The sequence below is a fragment of the Carettochelys insculpta genome, chromosome 20 (assembly GCF_033958435.1).
Source record: "Carettochelys insculpta isolate YL-2023 chromosome 20, ASM3395843v1, whole genome shotgun sequence".
Lineage (NCBI taxonomy): Eukaryota > Metazoa > Chordata > Testudines > Carettochelyidae > Carettochelys > Carettochelys insculpta.
The window spans coordinates 20923071-20949119 of NC_134156.1; the positions used below are offsets into that span (position 1 = coordinate 20923071).

The 26049-nt window shown below is 43.7% G+C and overlaps 1 protein-coding gene across 2 annotated transcripts in view; it reads right to left on the minus strand.

The window, feature by feature from the left end:
- Nucleotides 1–26049, minus strand: part of LOC142023714 (ATP-binding cassette sub-family A member 9-like) — a 79740-nt gene that overhangs the window by 20467 nt on the left and 33224 nt on the right. Inside the window, exons 14-24 of one of the 2 annotated variants that reach the window (XM_075014964.1) lie at nucleotides 24531–24650; nucleotides 20958–21096; nucleotides 20325–20415; nucleotides 19011–19150; nucleotides 17450–17569; nucleotides 13350–13551; nucleotides 10382–10548; nucleotides 9002–9129; nucleotides 5475–5612; nucleotides 4478–4591; nucleotides 1475–1645 (exon numbers count right to left, since the gene is read on the minus strand). In XM_075014964.1, coding sequence (XP_074871065.1) covers nucleotides 1475–1645; nucleotides 4478–4591; nucleotides 5475–5612; nucleotides 9002–9129; nucleotides 10382–10548; nucleotides 13350–13551; nucleotides 17450–17569; nucleotides 19011–19150; nucleotides 20325–20415; nucleotides 20958–21096; nucleotides 24531–24650 — 1530 coding nt within the window. Of the gene's footprint in view, nucleotides 1–1474; nucleotides 1646–4477; nucleotides 4592–5474; nucleotides 5613–8998; nucleotides 9130–10381; nucleotides 10549–13349; nucleotides 13552–17449; nucleotides 17570–19010; nucleotides 19151–20324; nucleotides 20416–20957; nucleotides 21097–24530; nucleotides 24651–26049 lie in introns of both variants that reach the window. The other variant, XM_075014963.1, reaches the window with a different exon arrangement.

Genomic DNA, 26049 nt, shown 5'->3' on the forward strand with positions numbered 1-26049 from the left:
CAGTCCAGTAGCGCTTTAAAGACTAACAAAATAATTTATCAGGTGATGAGTTTTCATGGGACGGACCCACTTCTTCAGATCATAGCCTTACCAGAACAGACTCAAGGATGTACGTGACAGAGTAGGAAACTGAATACAGGGTTCCCAACTCCGAGGCTAGGGATCTAACTATTAGACAATCTTACCTCCCAAATGGCACAAAGATTCAAGTGCCTGTGAATGTGAGAGCACCATCTGAGCAGCAGACTGTGTGACTTGCTGGGGTTGTGCTATATTCCTTCTTGCTTTGATCATTATTGCTAGGAAGAAACCCTGCCACCCTAGATACAGTTCTGGTGACAGACTTCACTGGGCCCTGGGCCGTGCAGGGAGGGACTTGGCTGCAGGACCCTGGAAGGGGTGGGGCTACAAGCAGAAAGTGCGGATCTAAAGGCAGCCAGGCCCCAGTGCCACCTGGCCCATGACGCATCTATCTCAGTTAGCCCTCAGCACCACTTGGACCACACCACTTCTCCCCCAGTCAGGCCTCAGTGACCGCACTGTGTGGGCCTCAGGCTGCAATTTAAGCAGGCCATGGTTCTGGCTGCTGCAGCAGCAGCCTGGAGCCTCCAAGTTCCTTTAAATTGCTGGGCCCTGGAGCAACCACCCTCTTGCCAGCGAGCCTCCCTCTCAGATCTGGGTGTGTCCAGAGTTGCTTCCCTGAAATCAGCAAGCATAATCTGGATTTGCACTGGTGTAATTTAAAAAGGAATTGGACACTTTTCCCAGAAAGTGAAATTGCATTGCTGACTGCAGTTCCCAGAGGCACCCGCTCTGCAAACACTCGTAATTAACAGGAATTTGTTGGTAAATATCTTCTGGGTGCATCTGAATTTTTCTTGGTACTCAGTGGGGACGAGGGGAGAAGGGGAAATCCAAAAGACAGGGAATCTCATTTCACTGTAATAAATCCATTATTTGCATCCTGGGCAAGTTCAGAATTTTTGCCACAGAAATGGCAAAGTTATGCCATGGTTCCTACTTAAGCTTTTCAATTGAATGCCCGGGGGCGGGGGGGGGGGAAGGTCTCATCACCTTGCTCTGACCTAAGGGTTCAAACACCTGAAGGTTCAGCTGGGGGAAATTACAATGTAAATGAACTCTGAAAGCAGGAGTTGACTGGTTTAATTGCTCTCCTCCTGGGTGAACAGTAACAGAGAGGTAACCATGTTAGTCTGTACTCCAGCAAAACAAGTAGCACTTTAAAGACTAACAAAATGATTTATTCAGTGACAAGCTGCACTTCTTCTGCTCAGTTTCCGAAGTGGATCTGTCCCACAAAAGCTCATCACAGAATAAATCATTTTGTTAGTCTTTAACGTACTACATTTCTCCTCCTTGGTGGGCAGAGTGAAGTAAACTTTATTCTTTGGATTTGCCTCTCTAGTTTTCAAGGGTGAACTGGTTTTCCGTGATCTTAAATAATCGGATTTACCAGGGGAACACCTTCACTGGCGCTCATAGAAATTCTCTGACTCAACGCGAACATGATTCCAAACATTAAGCAGAGAAGAATCAAGTGCAGGGGAATATCAACCAGAGCCTGCCCACACCAGTAAGCTGAAGGGAAGAGCCCAGAGATCCGCAGCTGGGAACGAGCTTTTATCTAGGAAAGGAAAAAGTATTATTATTATTATTATTATTACTGAGTTTTTGGAAGCAACAGTCCTTCCAGTTACAGGGTGAACCTCTCTTACCCGGCACCCTCAGGACCTCACTGGTGCTGGACGAGAGAATTTGAAGAACAACGGGAGGTCAATATTGTCGAGCAGCATTCCAGTGCTTACGGAGCTTCAGAAGACATTAGCTAAATAACAGCACAGAACACTGAGAGCCAGGTCTCGTGGCTGGAAACAAACTTTATGGGACCACGGCAAACTTGGCCACACCCATGAGAACTGATCATTTAGCTAACTAAGACCATGCGGGATTACAGATGTTTCCAGACAAGAGTGCTCTGGATTCGGGAGAGTCAACCTTTAGTTGACTTTATGGTCAGAACTGGCTCAGGGTAATAAATGTACAAACAAATCTTCATTTCCTTGGTTTCTGTATTTTCAATTATCACAGGACTTTCTTCTTTCTCACTCTCTCTAGCTATTGTCTCTTTTCTTCTTCTCACTGTTCAGATCTATTTTACCTGTTTCTATCTTTCTAGCACCATTTGTTTCTTCAGTTGCATCTTGTCCTGATGGTGGTGGAAATATCTTAAGAGTGGACCCTGAAATACCGGCTTTCATTTTTTAATCTTCCTTAACAGGCATCTAAAAATGTTAACGAGTTAGATCCAGAAGACGGTGTCTTGCTAGGACTGTGGGCATCCATTTAAGGAAATCCATGGATGTGTCTCGTGTCAATTTAGATGCTGTGTATTACAGGACAATAGAGGAAACAGATAAAGGGATGCATCAGGGAATCAAGGGGCAGATTTAATCTTCTCTCAGTGTCTTCATCACACACCAACAGAAAGCTATATGTTCATTATGCTCTTTTCCTATCAGCTGGGAAGACTGAAGGTAGGGGAGAAGGGAGAGAGAGACAGACGGATGTTATCATGCAGGTGAGCTGACAGCCTTGCCAGGCCCCTGAGCAAAGTGTATGGGGGGGCGCGGTTCCATGTTCCTGGAGGGGCAGGGCCTTGGGTGGGGCTGGTGGCAACTGGCCCACAGAGCTGCCTGGACATAGTACACCCTGCCTTACCCCTCAGTGCTGCCTGGAGCACACTGCAGGGGGCTCTGCTGGGAACTTCAAAGGCCTGGGACTCCAAGCCTTTTGAATTGCCAGGTTCTGGGGCAGCTGCCCACTTCTGCCCCCACCCCCTAGGCAGCAGGTCTATTGACATGTCTATTAATATAGCTCTGAGGGACTCCCAGACACCACCATGACAGAAGCCATGGTGTGCCTACGTCACTAGATAGATCCCTGATACAACTGTGTCACTTTCAGTGAAAGAATTCAGCACATAAATTCCTTCACAGTGGCAGATAATCACCTCTAAGTCTAGGTCTACAGCATGGGGACAAGTCAATCTCCGCTATGCAATTTGAATTTTGTTTATAGTGTAACGCCGACAGACCTGTGCAGGTTCTATCCCTGGTGCCGGTAACTTGGGTCTGTCGGCATTACAATAGCATAACTCAAGTTGCTATAACTTTGATCTACTTACTGTGGGGTTCACACTGTGCTGGGTCAAAAGGAGAAACCTTCCCGTCAACTCCCTTTACGCTTCAGTATAGGGCCGGAGTCGAAGGGAGAGTGATGGGTGGTCAATTTAGTGGACCTTCACCACTAAGGCCAGGTCTACGCTAGACATTAAAGTTGATTGTAGATACACAATTCTAGCTATGGCAATTGCAGAGCTAGAATCGACTTATTTACAACTGACCTACCCATCTGTCCTCACAGAGGGAAGTTGATGGGAGAAACTCTCCCATTGACCTCACTTACTCCTTGTGATATTGAGGTGTACAGGGCTGTACTGGCAACTCCAGACAGTTCAATTTCATGGGATCCTATTAGGCGCATGAAATTGAGCCCTGGAAGATTGACCCTGACTGGGTTGATCTTCCATGTAGTGAAGACACCCTAAATAGACCCCCAGTGGATTGATTGCTGCAGTGACACACAGTGACAAGCCTGGAATCATGATTCACCTGCCTGCAATGAGTCAATGTGGATTTCGCTATGTGCAAATCATCTCTGACTAATCAGTCACTGTCTTTTCTAGCCTCGATTATTCTCCCTGAAGGCAGCTCCAAAACACTTATTGGAAACTCACTCCATTGCCCTCACTTCACAATTTGACATGCTATTTAACCTCTCTTCTGTTAAACCTGCCATTTTCCCCTACTGAAAATAACTTGTCTTTGACAGGTTACAGCTATCACTCTGCCTCTGCTCTCAGCTTTGTTTTTCCAAATCCGGGGCCAGCAACCCCTAGCACAGGTGCAGAGAGTGGCCCATGAGCTGATTTTCACCAGCACGTGAGGTGGGAGCTCAGCCCTGCTCCTCCTCCCCCATGCAGCCATGAGCTTGTTCAAAGCCATGCTGCCTGTGGATTAACAAAAGGCCAACTAATGCTACCAACCACCACCTCAACCATAAAGCTCTGCATCTGAATGTATTTATTAAATGAAGCTGTTTTAAATAAGACTGTTCATGACCTTTAAAAGTACCACTGGCACTCGGACGGTACATAGAGGTCAAATGGTCAAATTTCGGCACTTCGCCTCAGAAAACTTGCTGACCCCTGCTCTAGACTGATCATGTCTTCTCATCATCGGTAGTTTTCCAAGCCTTTTAGTATTTTGGACTCTCCTGTGAACACTCCAAACCGCTGTACAATGTGACATCCCAAATCAAATGCTGTATTGAAACTGAGATCCTTATATCGATCTCTTCCACTTATACAATGTCTGATAAAATTCAAGGATTTTACCTTATAATCTTGTATGCTGTTCATTGCAAAGTGAGGTGGGAAACCAGGAAGTAAAGCCAGCAAGAGAAACATAGAGGAAAGTATAAAATAATCCCTTGCTCCTGGATGATTCACCTGCAGGTAAAAAAATTCCAAAGAAAACATCTACATTGTATTAATCTGGATATCACAACTCAAGCAGGGCACATAGTTTCAGGGCTTTGTTTTTGTTTGTTTGTTTGCTCGGAGTTCTGAAAAATTTGGAAAAAAATATTTGGTTCGGGCCAAATCAACTGAACATTTGGAAAGATTCCAACAAATCCAAAAATGTTAGTTTCAGGTTGAAGGACACATTTCATTCCACTTGATGCATTTTATTTCCAGGCATTTTTAAGAGTCTAGAGATACAACTGAGGAGGTCGAATAGGAGAACAAGTCACATTCACTTGCCCCTTTTAGTTCAGTGATTGGGGCACTCCTCTGAGATAAGGGAGAGCTGCTTTGATTCCACTTTCTGCCTGATGTTGGACAGGGATTTGAACTTGGCTCTCCATTCTCTCAGATGTATGGCTGAAACACCATGCTGTACAGGGGTCCTTATGCCCTCTTCTGTAGTCTCTTCTGTCCTGTACCTCATCCCTGCTTTCTGTCCTTACCTATCCAATACCAGAAGAACAGAGATGAGAAAGAGGCTACCAGAAGAGAAGTGCTACATGATTCATGACTAGGGAAGGTCAATGAACATCCAGAGATGGCTCTCCTTATCCACAGGCTATGGTCCAAATTTTTTGGTTTTGTTTGTTTTTACAGCAAAAAGATATGAGCCAAAATTGCCACTGGTACATGCAGGCCCAGCTGTGCTAGTAAAACAGGGTTGATATTTATATTACTAATAAATATGAACCTTATATATAACAAGATGAAACAAAATTGACTGACCACATGTTGAGCCATTAAATTCCTCTTCCCCAACCCTACGCATGCAAAGCATTTCTGGCAATGAAGTGCTGATGCTTACATTAAAAAATGGATGACTCCAGATTCGAATGCGTGCAGTGGAATTGAAGGTTCGCAGCAAAGCATTGCTAATGATGTTCACCAGCACGGGAAAGCAGTTGATGGCTTCTATGTTGCACATAACTGTAAACTTGTAGTGCTGAAGAAAAGTGAGACAGGGCACAAACTCAAAGGTGTTCTCTAATGGAGCAAGCATCAGGAAAACTATTTGTGATGGCTTATTTTCCTGCTCAGAGACTACTTTCTGGCCCACACACAGAACTTTCTTTCTTTCTTTCTTTTCTTTTCTTTTTTTTTGCAGGGGTGTGATTTGTTTTGTTTTTGTAAATGGGACAGCAATTTTTTTAAATATGAAGGAGCTCAAAGTAGTCATGCAATGACTGTGCATAAAAGAGGTTAATGAAAAATTTGAGTGGCAACGGTGATTGGGCAAATGGTTTTGCTGCACTAAAAATTATCTAGTAATAAGGGTTTTATAGAGATTACCCTCTGGAATCTCTCTGTAATATAGTAAGTGAAAAACAACATTCCAAAATATTTGTATCCCTCACTTTTGTGTTGCTTGTGGCCAAGAGCATGCTGGGAAATGTAGTCCCTTCCCTGATCTGAGAGCTGGCCAAGAAACTACAGATTCCAGGTTGCCTTGGGTTCCCCCATCATGCCCTGGGGGCTCCCCATGCACAGCACACCAAGGAGGAAGGGAGACAAACCAGATATGGGGGGCAGTGCATTCACACACTTTGCACACAAACACACATCCATCCTAATTTTACTTCAAGGTGGATCTAGGAATTCCTGAGCTTGTTTTGTCTCTATGTTGGCAGGAATCTAGGCTACAAATTAACCTGCTAAAATTGAGCCAAGATAGGTTAGCTTGTACTCACAGGAGACTAGTCAATGTGTCTGAGTTCAGGTCTGGCTTACCTAGCAAGCATATGGACAAAGACTCAACAGTGAAATGTCCCTCATTTTAATCCCATAAAGACTATAAATTATGCAGATTTACCACTGTGCACCACTACATCACTCCTATGAAGACCCCAGCAGATTCCAGTCCTTCCAATCCTTAAACACAATTCACTGCCGTCTTTGTCAATTCAAGGCAGCTCTTTCAAACCCCAGGTGCTATGTTTCCTGGCTCTGCTGTATCAGGTTAAAAACTGCTGCTTTCGCCTTTCTTGGTTGTGGGAAGACCCTTATTTCTAAGGTTGGGTATCTGCATAATCAATGCTGGTATTTTTCATTCATCACCTCTACAAGGGGATAAAAGACCCCAGCATAGATGCACCTGACCTAGGTCAGTTGACTTGAGCTCACAGGTCTTGGGATGCAGGGCTGGACCCTGAAATCTGGGACTCTCACCTCTCGCAGGATCCAAAAGCTCAGGCTCTAATCAGAGCCGGAGGCTCTATGCACCCACTGATCAGCTGCCGAGCCCAACCCCTCACAAGCCTAAATGAACTGACCCAAGCAGCTGTGATTTTTAAAATCCCTGTAGCAGATACAACCTTAATGATCCAGAGCCCCCAGGAAATCCTGCCCAGGTGAGAGGCAAATCCATCTAGCATACATTGACACGAAGTCAATAATTATTCTACCACCCATCTAATGTTTTCGAGGACAGAGCAAAAGACACAGATAATATTCATTATGTGAAAGCCACTCTCTGTAAAAGAATACTACCTGTGTTTGCAGTATCTGTCACAGTCATACATCGTCAGATTGTTTTGCATGTAAAAGAAAGTGCCGATTCATTTTAGGGTAAATGCCAGAGACCACTCCTGGTTTTGAAGATCAATACATTAAATCAATCCTCAATTTACTGATAGTGTAAAATTGCAGCCACAAAATAGAGTGTGCCACATGACTCAGCTCAAAAATCAGGCCCTTCCTGGCTAAATATAAGCCCATCTTTTTACCTACAAAAGTGCGTATTTTATTCAATATGTGACAGCTTAGATCATCAGTCTGTGATCTGCCCTATGGAAAAAGCTGTGTGTGTTTGAGCCACCTCTGAAGGGGGAGGGTGAATCCACAGCCTCGTTTCTGCTCTCCTGACTGGTTTGAGGAGGGAATGTGTTGTGACTGGCGTGTCCCTGGTGTCATGTCACTGTGCACCAGTGTTCCCTGTAAGCTGAGCACTTGCATAGCCACCCAGCAAAGACTCAGGTGCCCCCCCAGCTGATTGTGTTTCTACTGGTGGTGTACATCTGCACATACCTCAGTGCACAAAATTTATTCTGCCCATGGACAGAAAAACTTAGAAGGAGCAGGGCTGTGTGCCTATGTAGCTGTAACCCACATGCCTTCTGGGGGTGGAGTACTGTCCCATCTGATAGAACTGACACCACTTACAAAGAGAATAATGAGTCTACTCTCCAGCCTCTGCCAGTCACCAGATACGGGAAGTATGTAAGCCACACACCTTCTGGGGGCGATGTACTGTCCTGTCTAAAGGAAAGGCTGGATAGTAACTTAGGCTATTTGTAAGTGGCCTCGGTGTCATTAGATGGGATGGTGTGGTGTGTGCATTACCCACTTCCTCTAGCTGAGGAAGCATGTCCTGAGCTTCAGAGCCTTCCCGTTGGAAATCTCAGTTGAGCCCCCACTCTGAACACCAACAGAGCCTGGTGGACTGTGAGCAGAACCCAGCCTGGGTCCTCTGTCGCTTAAAACATGAGCTTTCACTGCAGGAGTGTGTACTGTGGGGGGCAGACCTCCTCAAGGGGCTGTGAAATTTCACAAAAGGGATGCAGTATGATTGGCTGGATTTCAGGTTCCTTCATCTCATTAACAATGTTGAAATATCAAAACAAAAAGCAGTCAAGTAGCACTTTAAAGACTAGCAAAATAGTATATAGACTAGCACGGCTTCCTCTCTGTTACTAGTGTTTTTATTTCTGTGCATTCTCATTTATCTACTAATTAATGAAGTTTTGATATTCTACAGACATTTTCTTACATGTGCCAACTGGGGTTTTCTTTCTTTTTTTATTTTCATATGAACATAACAGAAATTTCCATCAGTTTGGATTACATTAGACAGGTTGGGGGAGGGGAGGTTCCCCCGCTAATTGCAGGGAGGAAGAGTGGGGCCTGACCAAAAAAGTTTGCTCACCCCAAACTACTGCATGAGCCAAAGGCCACCTGGCTAGTAGCTATGGTTGTAGATCAGACTCATTATTAGCTGGGACCTGACACCACCCCAGAAGGTGCCTGGGTTACAGAGTTCTACCCAGTCCTCCTCAAGTTCAAGAAGAAGAACCAAGTGGTTTAACTAGCCTGCCTTCCCCATGTGTTGGGAAGTGGGGGCACGTCATCCCATGCCCCTTTTCTTCTAGAGGGATGATATCCACAATCTGGACACATCTGAATTAAGTTTTCAGGTGTTTTTTGTTTATTTTGTAATTGTGTGTATTTCACTTTGGTTTATGACTGATCTTCATGTCTTTGGTGCTAATCCCACACTCCACAGAATCTCCCTCGACCTCTTGGTACATTATTGAAGAGGAAAAGGAAACAAACTACCTGGTGCTCACGGGATACTTGGATAGCCCCTCTATGTATTAGCTTCTGTGTGATATTTTTCCCACTTGCTATTTCCAGCATTATGTTCTGAGTTTCCAGAGCGTGGATTAGATCCTGAATGGTTGAACCTGGTAGGAAGGGATCAGGAGAAATCACTATCTTTAAAGCTTTTTCAACAATAAAAGTTCTCCTAGGGTCTTTGACCAAGTCCCTACTTGATAAGCAGAACTAAAGCAATTATAATAAAAACAATTCTATTGCAGTCACACACCAGTTATATAACCATCTGTGGTTTTTTTCTCCAGAGTTGATTTGCTGCTGCCGCACTTTTATATCATGAATTGACTCACTACCCTCCTGATTTTCTGTACATTTCATTTACTGCCCTAAATTCTTCCCTATTTTTACTCTTTTTCAGCTCTTATTAATTTTTGCTAACAGGCTGTTAGTCATCCTCCTCTGCTACCTTGTCTGCATCTCTCCCTAACACCTTCTCTCCTGTCATTGATTTATTTATTCCATGGTCTCACTTCCTTGCTTTCATTACCACAGTGCTCACATGCTCTTCCTTTTTCTCAAACCCATTGTTCCTTCTCCTCACAGCATAAGCACAATCTGGTCAGCCCTCAAAAAATTGTCCCTCCGCTGCCTTTTCAGCTACCATCCCCTCTTCCAAGGCACAGTCAACAGCCCATGCATGGACTTCTTCGCCAACTCAGCCCCCCTTCCAATCTGTTTTTTCCCCCCACTTGGGTGTCTGTCCAGCTCTTCCTTGACTAATCTCTGGGGTTTTTTTCCACCTTCATCCTCTCTCATACAGGGCCTCCTAATATTTTCAAGTACTGCAACATCAAGGTGGCCTCCTCTCACAATTTTATCACTAGTTTCACAATACCGGCAGCTGTTATTAAAGCCGCAGTCATTTAAAAAAAAAAAAAAGAAAGTTAGCCCTCAGGTTTTCTGTGAAAAACTTGGAAACATTAAGCAAATGTACCCTAAAGGCAAATAAAAAATAATTTAATACATATGTTAAACAAAAAAAAAGTGGTTTTTTTTATGGAAGTCATATGAGTTTTTGAAGGGTGGCTTCTGATTTTTGAATGCTCAGGATTGGTGACCCAACAATGTCATTCGTTTCTTTAGATCTTTCTTCTGCTTCTCATTCAGCTTTGTGTCAAATATGAGCTTCTTTACACCACCTCCAGATGACTCTGCTCAGTAATGCTTTTAGGCTTGCTCTCCTGGCTGAGCCCTGCATTGCCTTCTATGACACTTGCTAACCAATATTCACCCCTTCATCAAATTTTCTTGCCAGGCTAAAAACAGCAGTGGGGGAGAAGGGGGGAATCAACCTGGCTCTTCTGTTTTTGTCTCTCTCACCTGTTTCATTGAGAACTAGGAGGCTTGTGACTTCCTTGGAAGATAGTTTTCCAGAAGGATAAAAATACAGACCAGAGGACAGCTCGCAAGAATTAAATTGCACCCATGAGCCAAGGATGATAAACTGAATAGCTATTGGCAGCATAAAAAGTCCACACAGCAGTAATCTAGATGGGAAAACAGATCACAAATTATTCTGGAGACAAGACATTTTGCATGTGGGAAGCTGGTAGTAACTCAGATATATTTAGGTTATCTAATATTTTGTATTAAGAAAAAAAAGTTTCCAGACTCATAGAACTGGAAGGGACCTTGAGAGGTCATGAAGTCCAGTCTCCTGCCCTCATGGCAGGACTTATCACCCTCCTTGACAGATGTTTATCTAATCTGCCCCACTTCCTTGGGAAGGGTCCTCAGAAAAGTCATTTGAGGTCCCAACAAGCATTGCTTTCACAACCCCTGGTTTACAAACCCTGTGTTCTAACCACTGAGCTATTCTCTGCTCTGAATAATACAGGAAATTTGTGCAGGAGAGAAACGTGTTCCTCACAACACTGCTGTTAATAAGGCCCTTTCTGAACTCCTACAATGCAAAATTTGCTTGAATGAAAACAGGCTTGGACATGTCAGAAAATAGTTGTGTAATTAGGACCCATGTGTTAACAAATAACAGACATAATCACCACTGAAATCTCACTTGCAGGGCACTGGGGCTAGAACTCTATCCTATCCACGCCACACAGGCTCTGCTTAGCCTCACAATGCCATTAGCTAAGGTAGGGCCTTTTTATTTATTTACTTTTAATCTAGGCACTTTATTCTGAAAAGCTGGACCAGCTCCATTGTATGTGCAGGCCTTAAAAATGTCAGTAGGAAGAAAGCAAAAGGGTTAGGGAAGTGTCTTTTCTTTGACCCCTCAAATTGCATTCTGGTTTGGCTGAGAGAGAAACTTCTGTAAATCACCATTTGCAGTCTATTGCTTATAGCTAGGGTGACCATTTGTCCTGTATGAGGCAGGGCAATCCCATATTTGGGACACCAAAAAGCATCCCTACTTATTTTTTAAAAAGGACTAATTGTCCCGTATTTGGGCCATCCCCCCGACCTTTCCCACCAGCGGCTGCACAGGCGGGAGTCACTTCCCCAGCCTCAGGGAAGCAGTGAGACCGTGGGCAGCTGCTGCATCCCTGCGGCTTCCCTGGGGTGGGCTGGCAGCTGCCGTTTCTCCGGGGCTCCCAGGGTGGGCTGGTGACTGCTACGGGGGGCTGGGTGGAGCTGGAAGGAGCCGCCCCTGCCCCTCATATCTCCCTATCCTGTATTTGGGACAGGGAGATATGGTCACCTTACTTATGGCCCTCAGGAAAATCATGATAGTGTGTAAAAAATAGCAAGCCAACATGAACACCCTAATCAAATACTGGGCTGACACCACTACCAAAGCTGTAGCAGCAGCATACACGGTACAGGGAACCTCAGAAGTAGACAACCCCTATGGCGGGAGATGGTAAGAAAGATGGAATTCCAGAGACCCATCCACCCCCAGCATTGACATGTGTCAACCATGGCCCAACCGCTCCTTGGAAGGGACCAAAGTGACGATGTCGGTGGGAGGAGAAGGGTTAGAGATCCAAGGAACTCTTTCAACCTGCACTAATTGTAATAACCAAGGAGCTTATTGAATTTTTTTACAATAAGATTTTCTGCTGGAAAAATGAGTTTAATTGAAAACAATGACTTGGACAAGACATATATACCCACTAAATTAAATTAAAAGATTGTATTTAATTGCCTTTTTTGAAAGTCAATGTTTTTCTAAATTTTGAATTCTTTGTTTCTTCATTTGACCTATTCCATTTTAAAACAAAATGATGGCACTGAATAGGACAGAATGGATAGTTAGGGTAGAATGAATAGCTAGGGTTGTTTGTTCTCCCTTTTCTCTTTTTCAATTCTAACTTTTCACGACTTCAAAAAGTTGGAAAAGTGACAGAGTTTTTCCAAAGTTGGAGAAGTTTTGAAAATGTACAGATTAAAGAAACCAAACAGGAACAAGCCTGCCAGCGGACTGTCAATGGGGGGAGAGGGAGAAGGGTTAGTTGCACAGGGGCTGGGCATTTCACAGGGGCCCCCAGCTCCAGCTACTGCTGCTGCTACTTCAGCGGTGGCTGCGGCTTGAGCTCTGGGCCCTTTAGAACTGCTGTGGCAGTGCTGTTCTGTATGGCTGTGAGGGGATTGGGAGAGACCCAGCACTGCAGTCTGGGTGCCACTAACAGCTGACTGCCCTAGGCCACACCCCTTCCATCCTTGGCCCCACCCCTTCTGGGGCATGGATCCAGTCCCCCTTCCCACCTTGCTCTGGGGCCCGAACTGGCTTTTGGCTCCACTAAATAGGAAAAAGTAAAAGGCTGAAAGACCAAAGGGATGTCATTCTTTCTTGCATTCATTGACAATAAGGGAAAAGGGAAAAATATGGAAGAAGAAAAACAAAACATTAATATTTTAAAACATTTCCTTTTTTAAAAATCCCAAGAAAAATGAGACTTTTGACCCTTTTATTATTAAAGACCCTCCATTAAGATATTTCAAAAAATATTTATGAAAGAATACAGGCTTTCAATCAGTGCCCATAATCACATCAATCATTTAATTTTGTACAACATTCAGTGCAAAAAACACCCAGTAATAAACTCATAATAGGCCAAGGGTGCAAAATCAGACAAGCTTTTGTGTAGCTGGATTTGGCAAGGGAGGAAATGCTAGAACCCGGGCAGATCAGCTTTCAATGTCACATATCATTTAGAGCAAATGTGTAATTTACAAACACTGTTGTGAGTGAACTATTTCTAATGTTCCAGGAACATTCCAGGGGAGAGAAAGTGGGTCTCCAAACTTCCATCCTATCCCATTGCTATAAACATGGTCCCACAGATTCATTTCACCTAAACCAGTCAGACATGCTGGTACTTACATGGACCTCAGGGCTTTATCTTCGTGTTTTAGCTTTAAAAAGTGAATTCTTGCCATGGCACAGACTTGCTGCCTCCAGAGGGCTGTCCCACTTAAAGTCGCCTTTCCTATGTCCGAAAGTGACAGGAGACCTTGCTCCATTTCATCAGCAGAGAAGGTGTCTCTTTCCTCTTCTGTCTGCTCCTCACTGAAGACACTGTAATCTACAAAGAGTTTTCCATGTACAGAAACAACAAGAAGTCCTGTGGCACCTTATAGACAATTACAGACTGCAGGTCTGTAAGGTGTCACGAGACTTCTTGTTGTTTTTGCAGATACAGACTAACACGGCTACCCCTCTGATACTTGCTTCCAAGTTCAGAGTTCACTGTAACCCCTTGACGAGGTTTCTTATGTGTAATAAAAACAGAAATATTGACAGGAACAAGAATATACTAAATTATTAACTACTGGTCAGGGCTACGTGGCAGGCTGAAAATAATTATCTTCTAGTTTGCAACAAGGGAAGAGATCTCAGCTAAGATGGACTTTTGGGGGAGTATCCAGTAATAGAAACACTTTAGGACAGGGATGGGCACTCACAAATAGTGAGTGGGCTGCATGTGTGGCCCACCTTCACCTTGGTGGGTTGCAGCAGCCCACGGCCCACTGGAGTTCTGCCTGCAGCCCTGCAACCTCCTTGTGTGCTCCCCTCTCTCATACACTGGGGCACCCAAGCCCTGCACTCCCTCCCAGCACTTTTGGAGCCTGGGAATCACCCGATTTGTGCTCTATCCCCTCTCTTCCCCCTCCCTCACAGAGCTGCAATGTCGTGTATCAGCTGTTTGCGGTGTTCCAACTCTGGGAGGGAAGGAACGTGAATCAGGTGAGTTGCAGCCCCTCTGAAATTGCTGGGAGGGAAGAGACGGCACAGGGAATGTGGGGCTCTGGTGCCCAAGAGGTGTGCCAGGGGGAGGACAGCTGGAGGTCCTTGTGCTGCAGGTGGAGACCTAGAAGGCCGCACGTGGCCCATGGACAGCAGGTTACCCACCACCGCTTCCAGACCTTGAAGGGACAGCCGAAAAATCCACCTCTCATCCGCAGTTGTGTGCCCAGAGATCAATTCCAGTTGTCTACTCATGAAGTTTCTTTTCTATCCTTATGCACTGACTAATCTGCTTTAGCAAAGTACACCCAAAGTCAAGTATCAAGCAGAATTTTCATGTTTAAATCTGATCTTTGAGGATATAGACAGCCTTTTAAACCAGCATGGAGAAGCCTCCAAAAGGAAATGCTCATCATTCGCAGAAAGCCGTGTCTCCATGAAATAAAATTCCTAGGAGTTAGGCACACGCTGTAGAATAGCAGCTGGACTCACTGTCCTAACTAAAAATAAACAAATAAAACAATAGCAACGTGTATAATACACAGACACAAAGGCTATGTCTACACTAGCCCCTTCTTTTCAAAAGGAGCATGGTAATGAGCAAGGTTGGAAAATGCTAATGAGGTGCTGCCATGAATATGCAGTGCCTCATTAGCATAACGGTGACCACGGCAATTCGAAAGTGCTGCTTTCAAATTGCATGCCGCCTGTGTAGATGGGGACCTTTTGAAAGGACCCCCCAGTCTTGAAAAGCCCCTTATTCCTATTTGGTTTTAGGAATAAGGGGCTTTCAAAGATGGGGGGGTCCTTTCGAAAGGCCCCTGTCTGCATGGGTGGCATGTGATTCAAAAGCGGCATTTTTTAATTGTCACAGCCACCATTATACTTATGAGGCACTGCATATTCATGGCAGTGCCTCATTAGCATCTTCCGACCTTGCTCATTACCATGTCCCTTTGGAAAAGAAGGGGCTAGTGTAGACATAGCCAAAGTGTAAGTAACAGGGTGTATTGGAGACTCGGAGACTCAGAGTCACTAAGAACTACAGTAAATCTTTGTTATCTAGTGCTTTAATATCCAGAAAACTTGGTTAACTGGCATCTGCCACAGATGGCAATTCAATTGCCCCTTCAGTTAACTGGAAAAATTCTGATAACTCCCCAGCATCATTTTCCAGGGTTGGTGGAAGTTTTTTTTCCTTTCTAATAATTGGAGATACACATCTCCTATAACTGGAAGGGACCTCAGGAGGTCATCTAGTCCAGTACCCTGACCTTTCGGCAGGACCAAGGACCATCCCTGACATCTATTTGCCCTAATCCCTAGGAAGCCTCCTCAAGGATTGAGCTCACAACCCTATGTTTAGCAGGCTAATGCTCAAACCACTGAGCTATCCCTCCCCCTAATTTGTTTGAGGGCTCTGAGGCAGTAAAGGAGCAGTAAATTACAGTACTGTATACAGTCAGTGTTCAAAGGTGTAGTGTTAATCACAGAATCACAGAATACTAGGACTGGAAGGGACCTCAAGAGGCTATCGAGTCCAGCCCCCTGCCCCAATGGCAGGACCAAGTACTGTCTAAACGATCCCTGATAGACACTTATCTAACCTGTTCTTAAATATCTCCAGTGATAGAGATTCCACAACCTCCCTTGGCAATTTATTCCACTGTTTGACCACCCTGACAGTTAGGAACTTTTTCCTAATATCCAACTTAAACCTCCCTTGCCTCTTGTTCTATCCTCAGAGTCCGAAAAGAACAAGTTTTCTCCCCCTTCCCTACGACCCCCTTCTAGATACCCGAAAACTGCCACCATGTCTCCCCCCAGTCCTCTCCCCTCCAAACCAAACAAGCCCAATTCTTTCAGCCCTTCTGCACAGGTCACTTTCCCCAGACCCTCAATCACCCCTGTCGCTCTCCTCCTGGACTCCCCTAACCTCTCCACATCCCTCCTGAACCACGGCACTCAGAACTGGACACAACACCCCAGTCGAGGCCCAACCAGCGCAGAGCAGAGTGGAAGAATGACCCCCAGCTACCGCCCACAACACATTTCATTTCTTTAACATTTTTTGAGTTTGATGAAAAAGTTTGAATGATTGGCATGTTTGATTAACTGGCAACCCACATGCCACATGCATCCTGGATAACAAAGCTTTTACTGTAACACACAATGTCCTCTGGTTAGCATATTGTCCTACATGCTTGATTCTGCCTCACCAAAGTCAATGAGAGATTTGCCTTGTCTTTACAAGGAGCAGGCTCTAAGTGTGTAATGTTTTATCAGACACAGCTGAAGAACAAGAAACTATTCTAGAATAAAACCCAGAAACAATAAACATATTTTCTGAAATTGAAAAAACAACAGCAAGAAGTCATCCTGTGGCACCTAACAGATTTTTGGAACATAAGCCTTCGTGAGCAAAGACCCGCTTCATCAAATGCATCCCCATGAAAGCTTATGCTCCACCAAATCTGTTAGTCTATAAGGTGCCACAGGATGACTTTGTACTGTTGTTTTTTCAGTTTCACAAAATAAGTTTATTTTGGTTTAGTTTGGAATTTCATCGTTAACTGGTGTCACTTTAAAAAAATACAGACACCGCCCCTTTCCCTCCCTGCTCCCCTGTGGTGTGTTTGGAAAACGAGTTAAATCGAAAACTACCACTAAAGCTTCTAAGGATTTCCTGGCCCAACTTGCAGACCAGAGGCTCCGTAGACAATGTTGGATTGAGGCTTCCCAGCAGGGAGTCTGCACAGAGGCAGACTAGGGCAAAACAGGTGAAGTTCTGTCTCTCTGTCATAGGGAGCAGCCTGCTTTGTCTCTGTTTCTAAGGTTCTGGATTTGAAGAAAGCTAATCCAATCCTTTTTTCCTAGTCAGTTCAGGAAGACTTTGCAAAATAAGTTTCAGAATGAAGTAAAAGCTACTGACTTCTCTGAAATTTGAACTCCTGTCTAGTTACGGATGCACTGATCTCATTATCCATGTAAGGCTTGGTAGCAAGCTAGAAACAAAAAAAAAAGTCCTCTTTCTTTGCTCTCACACCTGTGCGTTTCCAACTGCTTTTTAGTCATGTTTAAAAGTAGAGTTAACCATTCAAAGCATTTTAGAGAGTCAGTTTATCTCTGAAGACAAGCAAAAGGTAAGGATTTATGTTCAGGAGAAAAAGAAGGTAAGATTAATCTAAAATAATTTTCCTTGGCTGAAAATTGTATGTTTGGACTCAGTGTTTTACCTTCTTGATCAGCTGCTGCTTCACCTTCCAGCTTCAGGAAGACGTCTTCCAGGGTTGTCATGGTGACACCATAATTGATAATCCCCTGGTCTGAGTGACTGTCTAGCCCATGGAAGAGATCTGCAGGACAGAAGGAACACATGTGCCTTGAAGGCATAAGAAAATTAAAATGTATTGGAGCTAAAATGTGTTTTTGGGTGTACAAATATAAATCCAGAGTAATTCCTGACAGACACTTTAGTATTTAAAAGCAGAATTATTTAACCTTAACTTCTAAGCCTAGGGTAAGCATGAAAACTATGAGTTTACAGAAATCTCCAGGTCTTGGTTTTTAGACAGTCCTGGTGTGGGACAAAATGCTGTTGCTTTTTTAAAGTTAAAAACTGAAGTTTTATTCGAATACATACACTTCAGAGTCTAAAAATACAAGGTGTTATGGGTGTCAGATGTTCAGGACATCTGGTCAAAAAAGGACTCTCAAGTTCGGTGACAATGAGCAAGCGAGTGCGATGAAGGAAGAGGGGAAGGAGTGAGCAGGACAGGACTTCAGAGAGGAGGCAGGGCACGGGTATTTGCTTTTGTTCTGTCAGAAAGTGGGCAGGTACCAACTTGGATTGTCCACTTTTAAAATTTCCAGACGCCTTTGTGCATTCTCCCATGCTACCTCTTCTGCATGGGAGGAGTTCCTGGCAACGATCTGTGAAGGCAACTCACCGTCCTTTTGCTTAGAGCTCAGCTCGCTGTCCTCTTGCTTCACAAAAGAGCAAGCAGTCCTCTAGCACCTTACAGACTAACAAATTTATTTGTTGGGTAATGAGCTTTCGTAGGTAAGACCCACCTCTTCAGATTTGTAGCAGATAACGAGAATCCAGGGTTTATATAGTGCAGGGGGGTGGGGAGGGAGGGTCGGAGTAGGGAGGAGAAGGATGGGGAGATGTAGTAGAAAGGAAAAAGGGGTGGGGGAGTCACCTGTCATTAATGGGACCAGGGGAAGAGGTAAGTCCCATTTCTGCGAATATCAAAGGTGGAGAAATTGCCCTTGTAATCTCAATTATTTTGTGCATTACAGTGGGAATTTCCCCTCCTTTCCCACTAACCAGTATTTTTCATTATTTTCTTGTGTTCACCCCATTCATTTGTTTAACGTGATTTTGAACTTTTGTACATTTTCAGACTCTGGCTAGGGCTGGGTCTGTAAATGCCAAAATGAGATGAGTGAGACTATGCTTACAATATTTCCAGCCCTTCATTGTTACCCTCCAGGGGGCTGGACTAGATGATCTCTTGAGGTCTCTTCCAGCCCTAGGATGCTATGCTTTTAACAGAAAACTCTTGCCCAGTATACTTTAACGTGCATAGAAGAACACCACCTATTTTGATCTTAAATATATACCAAGACTAAAATCCCGTAAGAAAAAATTCCTTATGAAGTAGTTCCACATCAGTAGGGTACCATCCTGACGAAATTCAGGGGTCAGACACAATCTGTCGCAACGTTAGTAGAAAAAAGGGGAATAATTCAATGCACGGTGGATTTTGGATTATGCCAACAAGTAATTACCTGGAAATTTATCCACATTTTCTAAGGGCAGCGTATAACTCAGTTCATTTTCACTCTGTGCTGTGAATGTTGCGTCAGGGATGTACTGTCTGATCAGGGATATCATGCTCTCGGAGTTACAATGCTCACTGACGTGCATTCTGTGTAAATTAAGGAGGCAAAAGGCTTACATTTTAACAAGAACAATATGTATTTCTTTATGGTGTCATGTACCAAGAGAGCCAAACCCAAATGCCTTTCCTTCAGAATAACATCCAACTCCTGCAGCACATCTTTAGACAAAATTGCTGTGGAAATTTTGTCTAAGGATTGAAGAATTCGTTACACTCCATGTGTAGTACCAACCTCATGTGCTTGCTATTGTAATAAAACAAGTGGAGAGGAATAACAAACTGATTTCAGAGCATCCACAGAAAATATTCCTCCCGCCCTCCAAAAAAGGCTTTCAAAGGGCCCTATCCTGCACGGTGGTTAGGAAACGCAGTGAAGCATCTTATAAAAGAGATGACCAGAACTTGAGGATCAGACCCAAAAGAAAGATGGATTTTTGAGCGGCGTGCCTTCTGAGCCAACAGCTGTTGTACCTGAAGAAGTGAATCACTTCCACCTTGTAGAACATTTAATTACTAGGATTCTAGGAAGTCAGCACAATAATAGGAATAATATTACATGTTGGCCCTCTCTCATCCAGCACCCTCAGAACCTGACCGGTGCCAGACAAGAGAATTTGCCAGACCACTGGAGGTCAAAATTGTCTAGCACATTACCAAACACTTCCACTGCTTAGTGGGCTCTTAGAAGACATTTAGGGGTAAATCACAGCTAAATAACAGCACAAAACACTGAGAACCAGGACTGGTAACTGTAAACAAACTTTACAGGACCCTGGTAAACTTGGCCACACCCATGATAAGAAGTTGTTTGGCTTACTAAAATCATGCCGAATTATGCATGTTGTCAGATGAGACAGTTCCAGATTGGAGAGGTTCAATCTGCAATTGGCTGTAAACAGCCTGAATACCCGAGACATTACATCTGATGAAAGGTGAGCTCAAATCTGAGCTCCTTAAAAATAAAATTAACTACAAAATACATTCAGTTTTCATAACTTGAACTACAAATGTTGCATTTGCCAGGACGGAGGAATATTTTGACACAGTCTTCTCAATGCATTTTTAAGTTTATTTACTCATTCCAGTCAAGCTATAATCAGAGGTATTTATATTTGCATCTCCCAAGTTGTTGCTTGCTAGGAATCAAATAATGACTGTGATTCCAAATTAGAAAGATGAGGAGTATTTGAAAATTAAATACCTTAAATGATATCCAATTCCCCATTTTTTCTTCAGAAATAGAGAGGATCCAACACACTTTATTCTCCCATGTGAGATAAAAGCTTTCCGGTCTAAGGAGAGAGAAAAATAAAATAATGTACAGAGTGGATCTCATTTGCTGGAATGAATTCTTCTTGAGTCATTAATAAAATTAAAAATCTATAGTACAACTTCTAATAAGTAGGTAATAGAATGCTTATTTAACAATTGGTTTCAAGACAGAGAATGATAATTCAGGAACGAATGGGCATGCAGAGGTTAGAGGTAAAGGGAATGATTTACTAGCACAAGTGGCTTTTAAAGAGGAGTTCAGGCACATGGGGTGCATGGGAAATACGTCAGAAACTGTTGCAAAAGAAGGAGCAATATGATGATGGGTATAATGAAACTTCAGTGATACACAAAGTCCGGAATTGCTTCAATGCAGTGCATTGAATTTTAACTCTCCTGGAAGGGCCAGCCTTGCGATGTCAAAACTGAGTCAAAACTTTAAAGACAAGGAGGATGAAATCCTGGTACAATTAAAATCTGTTCTACAAGGAACCTCTGCTCAAAAAACCTCATTGCATCCACTTATAAAATCTTCTTATATTATGTGATATTCTGGTCTCACCAGCAAGGATATCAGCTTCATCCATGAATTGGGTACTGAACAGAGTCACTCGACCCGCTCTCCGTTCTTTCAGTAGGGACCACACGTAGTGTCTGGAACGGGGGTCCAAGCCGGCAGTTGGCTCATCTAATAACAAAACCTGCAAACAGGAATTAAATCAGACCTTCGCTGACTTGTCCACTCTCATTATTCACCAGCTTCTGGAGTCAAGAGAATGAATGAGCGTCTCCTTTAATCATGTTTTAACAAAATGCCTGTCCCTCTGGGGTGTAGCAAATGCTGGAAAACATGACAGGTGTGCATCTGACTGGCCCCAAAACTGGTGAGAAAATAAATATAATCCCCACTTTTTAAAAGCTCATGATTTTTACATAAAATTCAGAGGGTTTTGGGACCCAACTCAAGATTTTCAAACAATCAGGGTTGGCAATATTGGATTCAGATCCAGTTACAAGGAATACTTTTAGATACATGCATAGATTTGATGTTTTAACCTCTTAGTTTTCTTTTCAGATGATGTTAACAGAATGAATCTTACAGGCTTGTTTCCGTGGGAACATTCAGGAAAGTTAAAATGAATTAACTAAACATAGAGATTTGAAGTGGGTTAGTGAATTCACACTAACTGCCAGTCTGGTCCATGCTACTCAGAATTAAAATGGCTTAAAGGCCACTTGAATGACAGCGTCTACACAGAGATGTAATACGGTTTGACTAATCTGCTTCAAATTTACACCTTTATTCATTTAGTTTAACCATCCTGTGTCTGTGGAGACAAGCCGCACGTCCATATTTTTTACTGGTTTTCTTGTTTTTTTTTAAAATTACTCTTTTTGTCTGAGCTAAACAAGGTATTGGTTCAACCTCAATCTCTTGTTTGTTACGACAACTTCAGCTGACATTTAGGAATCATTTAGGTATTTTCCAGTCATTTTCTTGGACACTCACATTCTTTGAGGTGTTTATAAATTAACGGCAGGAAAATGTACTTTTCATGGTTTCAGTCCTGCAAAGACTGACTTATATACCTAACTTGTGCATTAGGAGGAGTCCTACTGTTATCATAAGAATGTCCATACTAGGTCCATCCAGCCCAGTATTGTCTGCTGATAGTGGCCAATGCCAGGTGCCCCAAAGGGAGTGAACCAAACAGGAAATGATCAAGTGATCTCTCTCCTTCCATCCATCACCAGCCTCTGACAAACAGAGGAAAGGGACACCATTCCTTAACCAACTTAAGGTTCCATGGGAAGCAAGACCGAGGGGAGAAACAACTGAGGAGAGTTGGCAGTTTTTCAAAGAGACATTATTAAGGGCCCAAAAGCAAGCTCTTCTGCTGCATAGGGAAGAGAGAAAATATGGCAAAAGACCACCTTGGCTTAACCAGGAGATCTTGCATGATCTCAAAATAGAAAAAGGAATCACACAAAAAATGGAAACTAGGACAAATTACAAAGGATAAATATAGGCAAACAACACAGGAATGCAGGAGTGAGATTAGAAAGGCAAAGACACAAAATGAGCTCAAACTAGCTACAGGCATAAAGGGAAACAAGACGACTTTTTATAAATACATTAGAAGCAAGAGGAAGACCAAGCATAGGGTAGGCCCATTGCTCAGTGAGGATGGAGAAACAACAACAGGAAACTTGGAAATGGCAGAGATGCTTAATGACTTCTTCATTTCGGTCTTCACCGAGAAGTCTGAAGAAGGAATGTCTAACATAGTGAATGCTAGTGGGAAGGGGGTAGGTTTAGAAGAGGAAAAAAAAAAAGAACAAAGTTAAAGATCACTTAGAAAAGTTAGATGTCTGCAAGTCACCAGGGCCTGATGAAATGCATGCTGGAATATTCAAGGAGTTGCTAGAACAGGTATCTGAGCCTTTAATCTATCATATTTGTAAAATGATGGGAGACAGGAGAGATTCCAGAAGACTGGAAAAAAGGCAAATATAGTGGCCATGTATAAAAAGGGGAATAAGAACAACACAGGAAACTACCGACCAGTCAGTTTAACTTTTGTGCCAGGAAAGATAATGGAGCAAGTAACTAAGAAAATCATCTGCAAACATTTGGAAGGCGGTAAGGTGATAGGGAACAGCCAGTATGGATTTGTAAAGAACAAATCATGTCAAACCAATGTGATAGCTTTCTTTGGTAGGATAACAAGCCTTGTGGATAAGGGAGAAGTGGTGGATGTGGTATACCTAGACTTTAGTAAGGCATCTGATACGGTCTCGCATGATATTCTTATCAATAAACTAGGCACATACAACTGAGATGGGGCTTTTATAAGGTGGGTGAAAAACTGGCTGGATAACAGTACTCAGAGAGTAGTTATTAATGGTTCTAAATCCTGCTGGAAAGGTATAACAAGTGGGGTTCCACAGGAGTCTGTTTTGGGACCGGTTCTGTTCAATATCTTCTTCAACGATTTAGATATTGGCATAGAAAGTAGGTTTATTGAGTTTGCAGATGATACCAGGCTAGAAGGGGTTGCAGCTGCTTTGGTGGATAGAGTCAAAATTCAAAATGATCTGGACTAATTGGAGAAATGGTCTGAGATAAACAGGATGAAGTTTAATAAAGACAAATGCAAGGTGTTCCACTTAGGAAGGAACAATCAGTTTCACACATACAGAATGCGAAGCGACTGTCTAGGAAGGAGTATGTCAGAAAGGGATCTAGGGGTTATAGTGGACCACAAGCTAAATATGAGTCAACATTGTGATGCTGTTGCAAAAAAAAGCAAACATGATTCTGGGATGCATTAACAGGTGTGTTGTGAACAAGACACAAGAAGTCATTCTTCTGCTGTACTCTGCACTGGTTAGGTCTCAGCTGGAGTATTGTGTCCGGTTCTGGGCACCGCAGTTCAAGGCAGATGTGGAGAAATTGGAAAGGATCCAGAAAAGAGCAACGAGAATGATCAAAGGTCTAGAGAACATGACCTATGATGAAAGGCTGAAAGACTTGGGCTTGTTTAGTTTGGAAAAGAGAAGATTGAGGGGGGACATGATAGCGGTTTTCAGGTATCTAAAAGGGTGTCATAAGGAGGAGGGAGAAAACTTGTTCTTTTTAGCCTCTGAGGGTAGAACAAGAGGCAATGGACTTAAACTGCAGCACGGGAGGTTTAGGTTGGACATTAGGAAAAAGTTCCTAACTGTCAGGGTGGTCAAACACTGGAATAAATTGCCAAGGGAGGTTGTGGAATCTCCATCGCTGGAGATATTTAAGAACAGGTTAGATAAATGTCTATCAGTGATGGTCTAGACAGTACTTGGTCCTGCCATGAGGGCAGGTGCTGGACTCGATGACCTCTCGAGATTCCTTCCAGTCCTAGTATTCTATGATTGATTCTATCCTTCCTAATAACCATTGATGGACTTAACCTCCATGGATTTATCTAGCTCTTTTTTAAACCCTGTTGTAGTCCTAGCCTTAGCTTATGTCAGTAGGCATTAGGGTGCTCATAGTGTGTAAAGATAAGCACATATGCAATTCTTGTCAGGATTATGCATTTAAAGACATATACCATGCATGTGCCAGCTGTGCACGGCCACTCCTTTTTACCTGTGGATCTCCTAATATGGCGATTCCAAGAGACAACTTTCTTTTTTGCCCACCGCTCAGTTTATTAGCTCGGGTGTCCTGAATGTTGATAATATCCAGCAGTTTCAAAACTTTCTGCACCTGGAAAATGACAGGAAATAAATGCCAAGGACCAATATGTCTAGGCTTTTGGGTACCATCAGTCCCAAACAATACCCTTGTAAGTAACAGCTGCAGAATAACAGGGGTTACACAATAAAAAGTGTACCTATTAAATGGTGCTGCCCTGTAGTTTGTTAGAAAACTGTGGTGCAGCAAGAGCAAGTTTTTACATTATTGTAGTAAGCTCTTTATTAAGCAAGCACGCAAGCCAGAGTTAAATGACAAGAGGTCTGTGTTCATTTAATAGCAGCCGGGCCAGCCTTGCTCTCCAGAGGTCCTAGTGTCACTTTCAACTAGATCACTCCTGAAACCTCTCCGCTTCCAGCCTTACTGCAAAAACTAAGCAGGGAAAAGTAATGGAGGAGTAGCTGTGTGAGTCTGTATCCCCAAAACAATGGGAAGTCATGTGTCAGAGGCAACTGAGGAAGTGGGTCTTTGCCCATGAAAGTTCATGCTCCAATAAATGCGTCAGTCTATAAGGTGCCACAGGACTTCTCGTTGTTTAAGCAGGGTCAGATGTCACTTGACAAGTTCTCTGATTTAAACCCTGCCTATGTCACAGTCAGAATTAGAATGGTGTCTCGGCTGCCATTTACAAATGAATGGAGGTGTGAAGGTATTACAATACTCTCTAGTACCCGATTAATGCCATTGGCACACAAGGGTGAAAGCAACTTAAACGTCTTACAGGTATTGTCGTATCACAGCACCCACTGGGGGGGCGCTCAGCGCAGGAGGCTGCGGGGGAGGGGCATGGATTTGATGGTATCTGTAAGAAATTTAAGCATGAAGTGTACAGGGCTCAAGGCAGAGGGTTGGTGTGTGTAGGGGGGGTTGGGCAGGGCAGGGGGGAGCTGAAGCCCCTCCCTCAAGATTTAAACAGGGATGCTGCTTGTTGTTCCCCTCTTCATCCCTGGAAGGGAGCGAGAGCAAAGCAAACAGCTCATCTGCCCCTGCTCTCCCCAGCCAGAAGGAAAGGACTGCTGCAAACTGGGCATGTGGCCCTCACTCCCTGACAGTGACGAAGGGGAACAGCAAACAGCGTCGCCGTACAACTTTCACGGATGGGGAAGCTTCAGCCCCCTGCCCCCCCTAAAGAGCCTGGGAGGGGAGAGCGTCAGGTCTGGGGCAGCCCCAGACTGGCTGCCTGCTGCTTAGCATCCTGGGTGCTAGCCTGGGAGGCCACCACACCTCCTCCCGCAGCCAAGTGCCCCAGCTGGCCGGCTCATTCTTGCTGGAGCAGCACGTGGGGGTGGACTGGCTTCCTTTCCCCTCTGCCGGCATGGCAACAGAGCGCAGGAAGGACAGCAGTGTTGCCTCCCTGCTGGGGGCAAACTCAGAAGGTGTCGTAGACCCTTAGGGTAGAGCGACAAAGCAA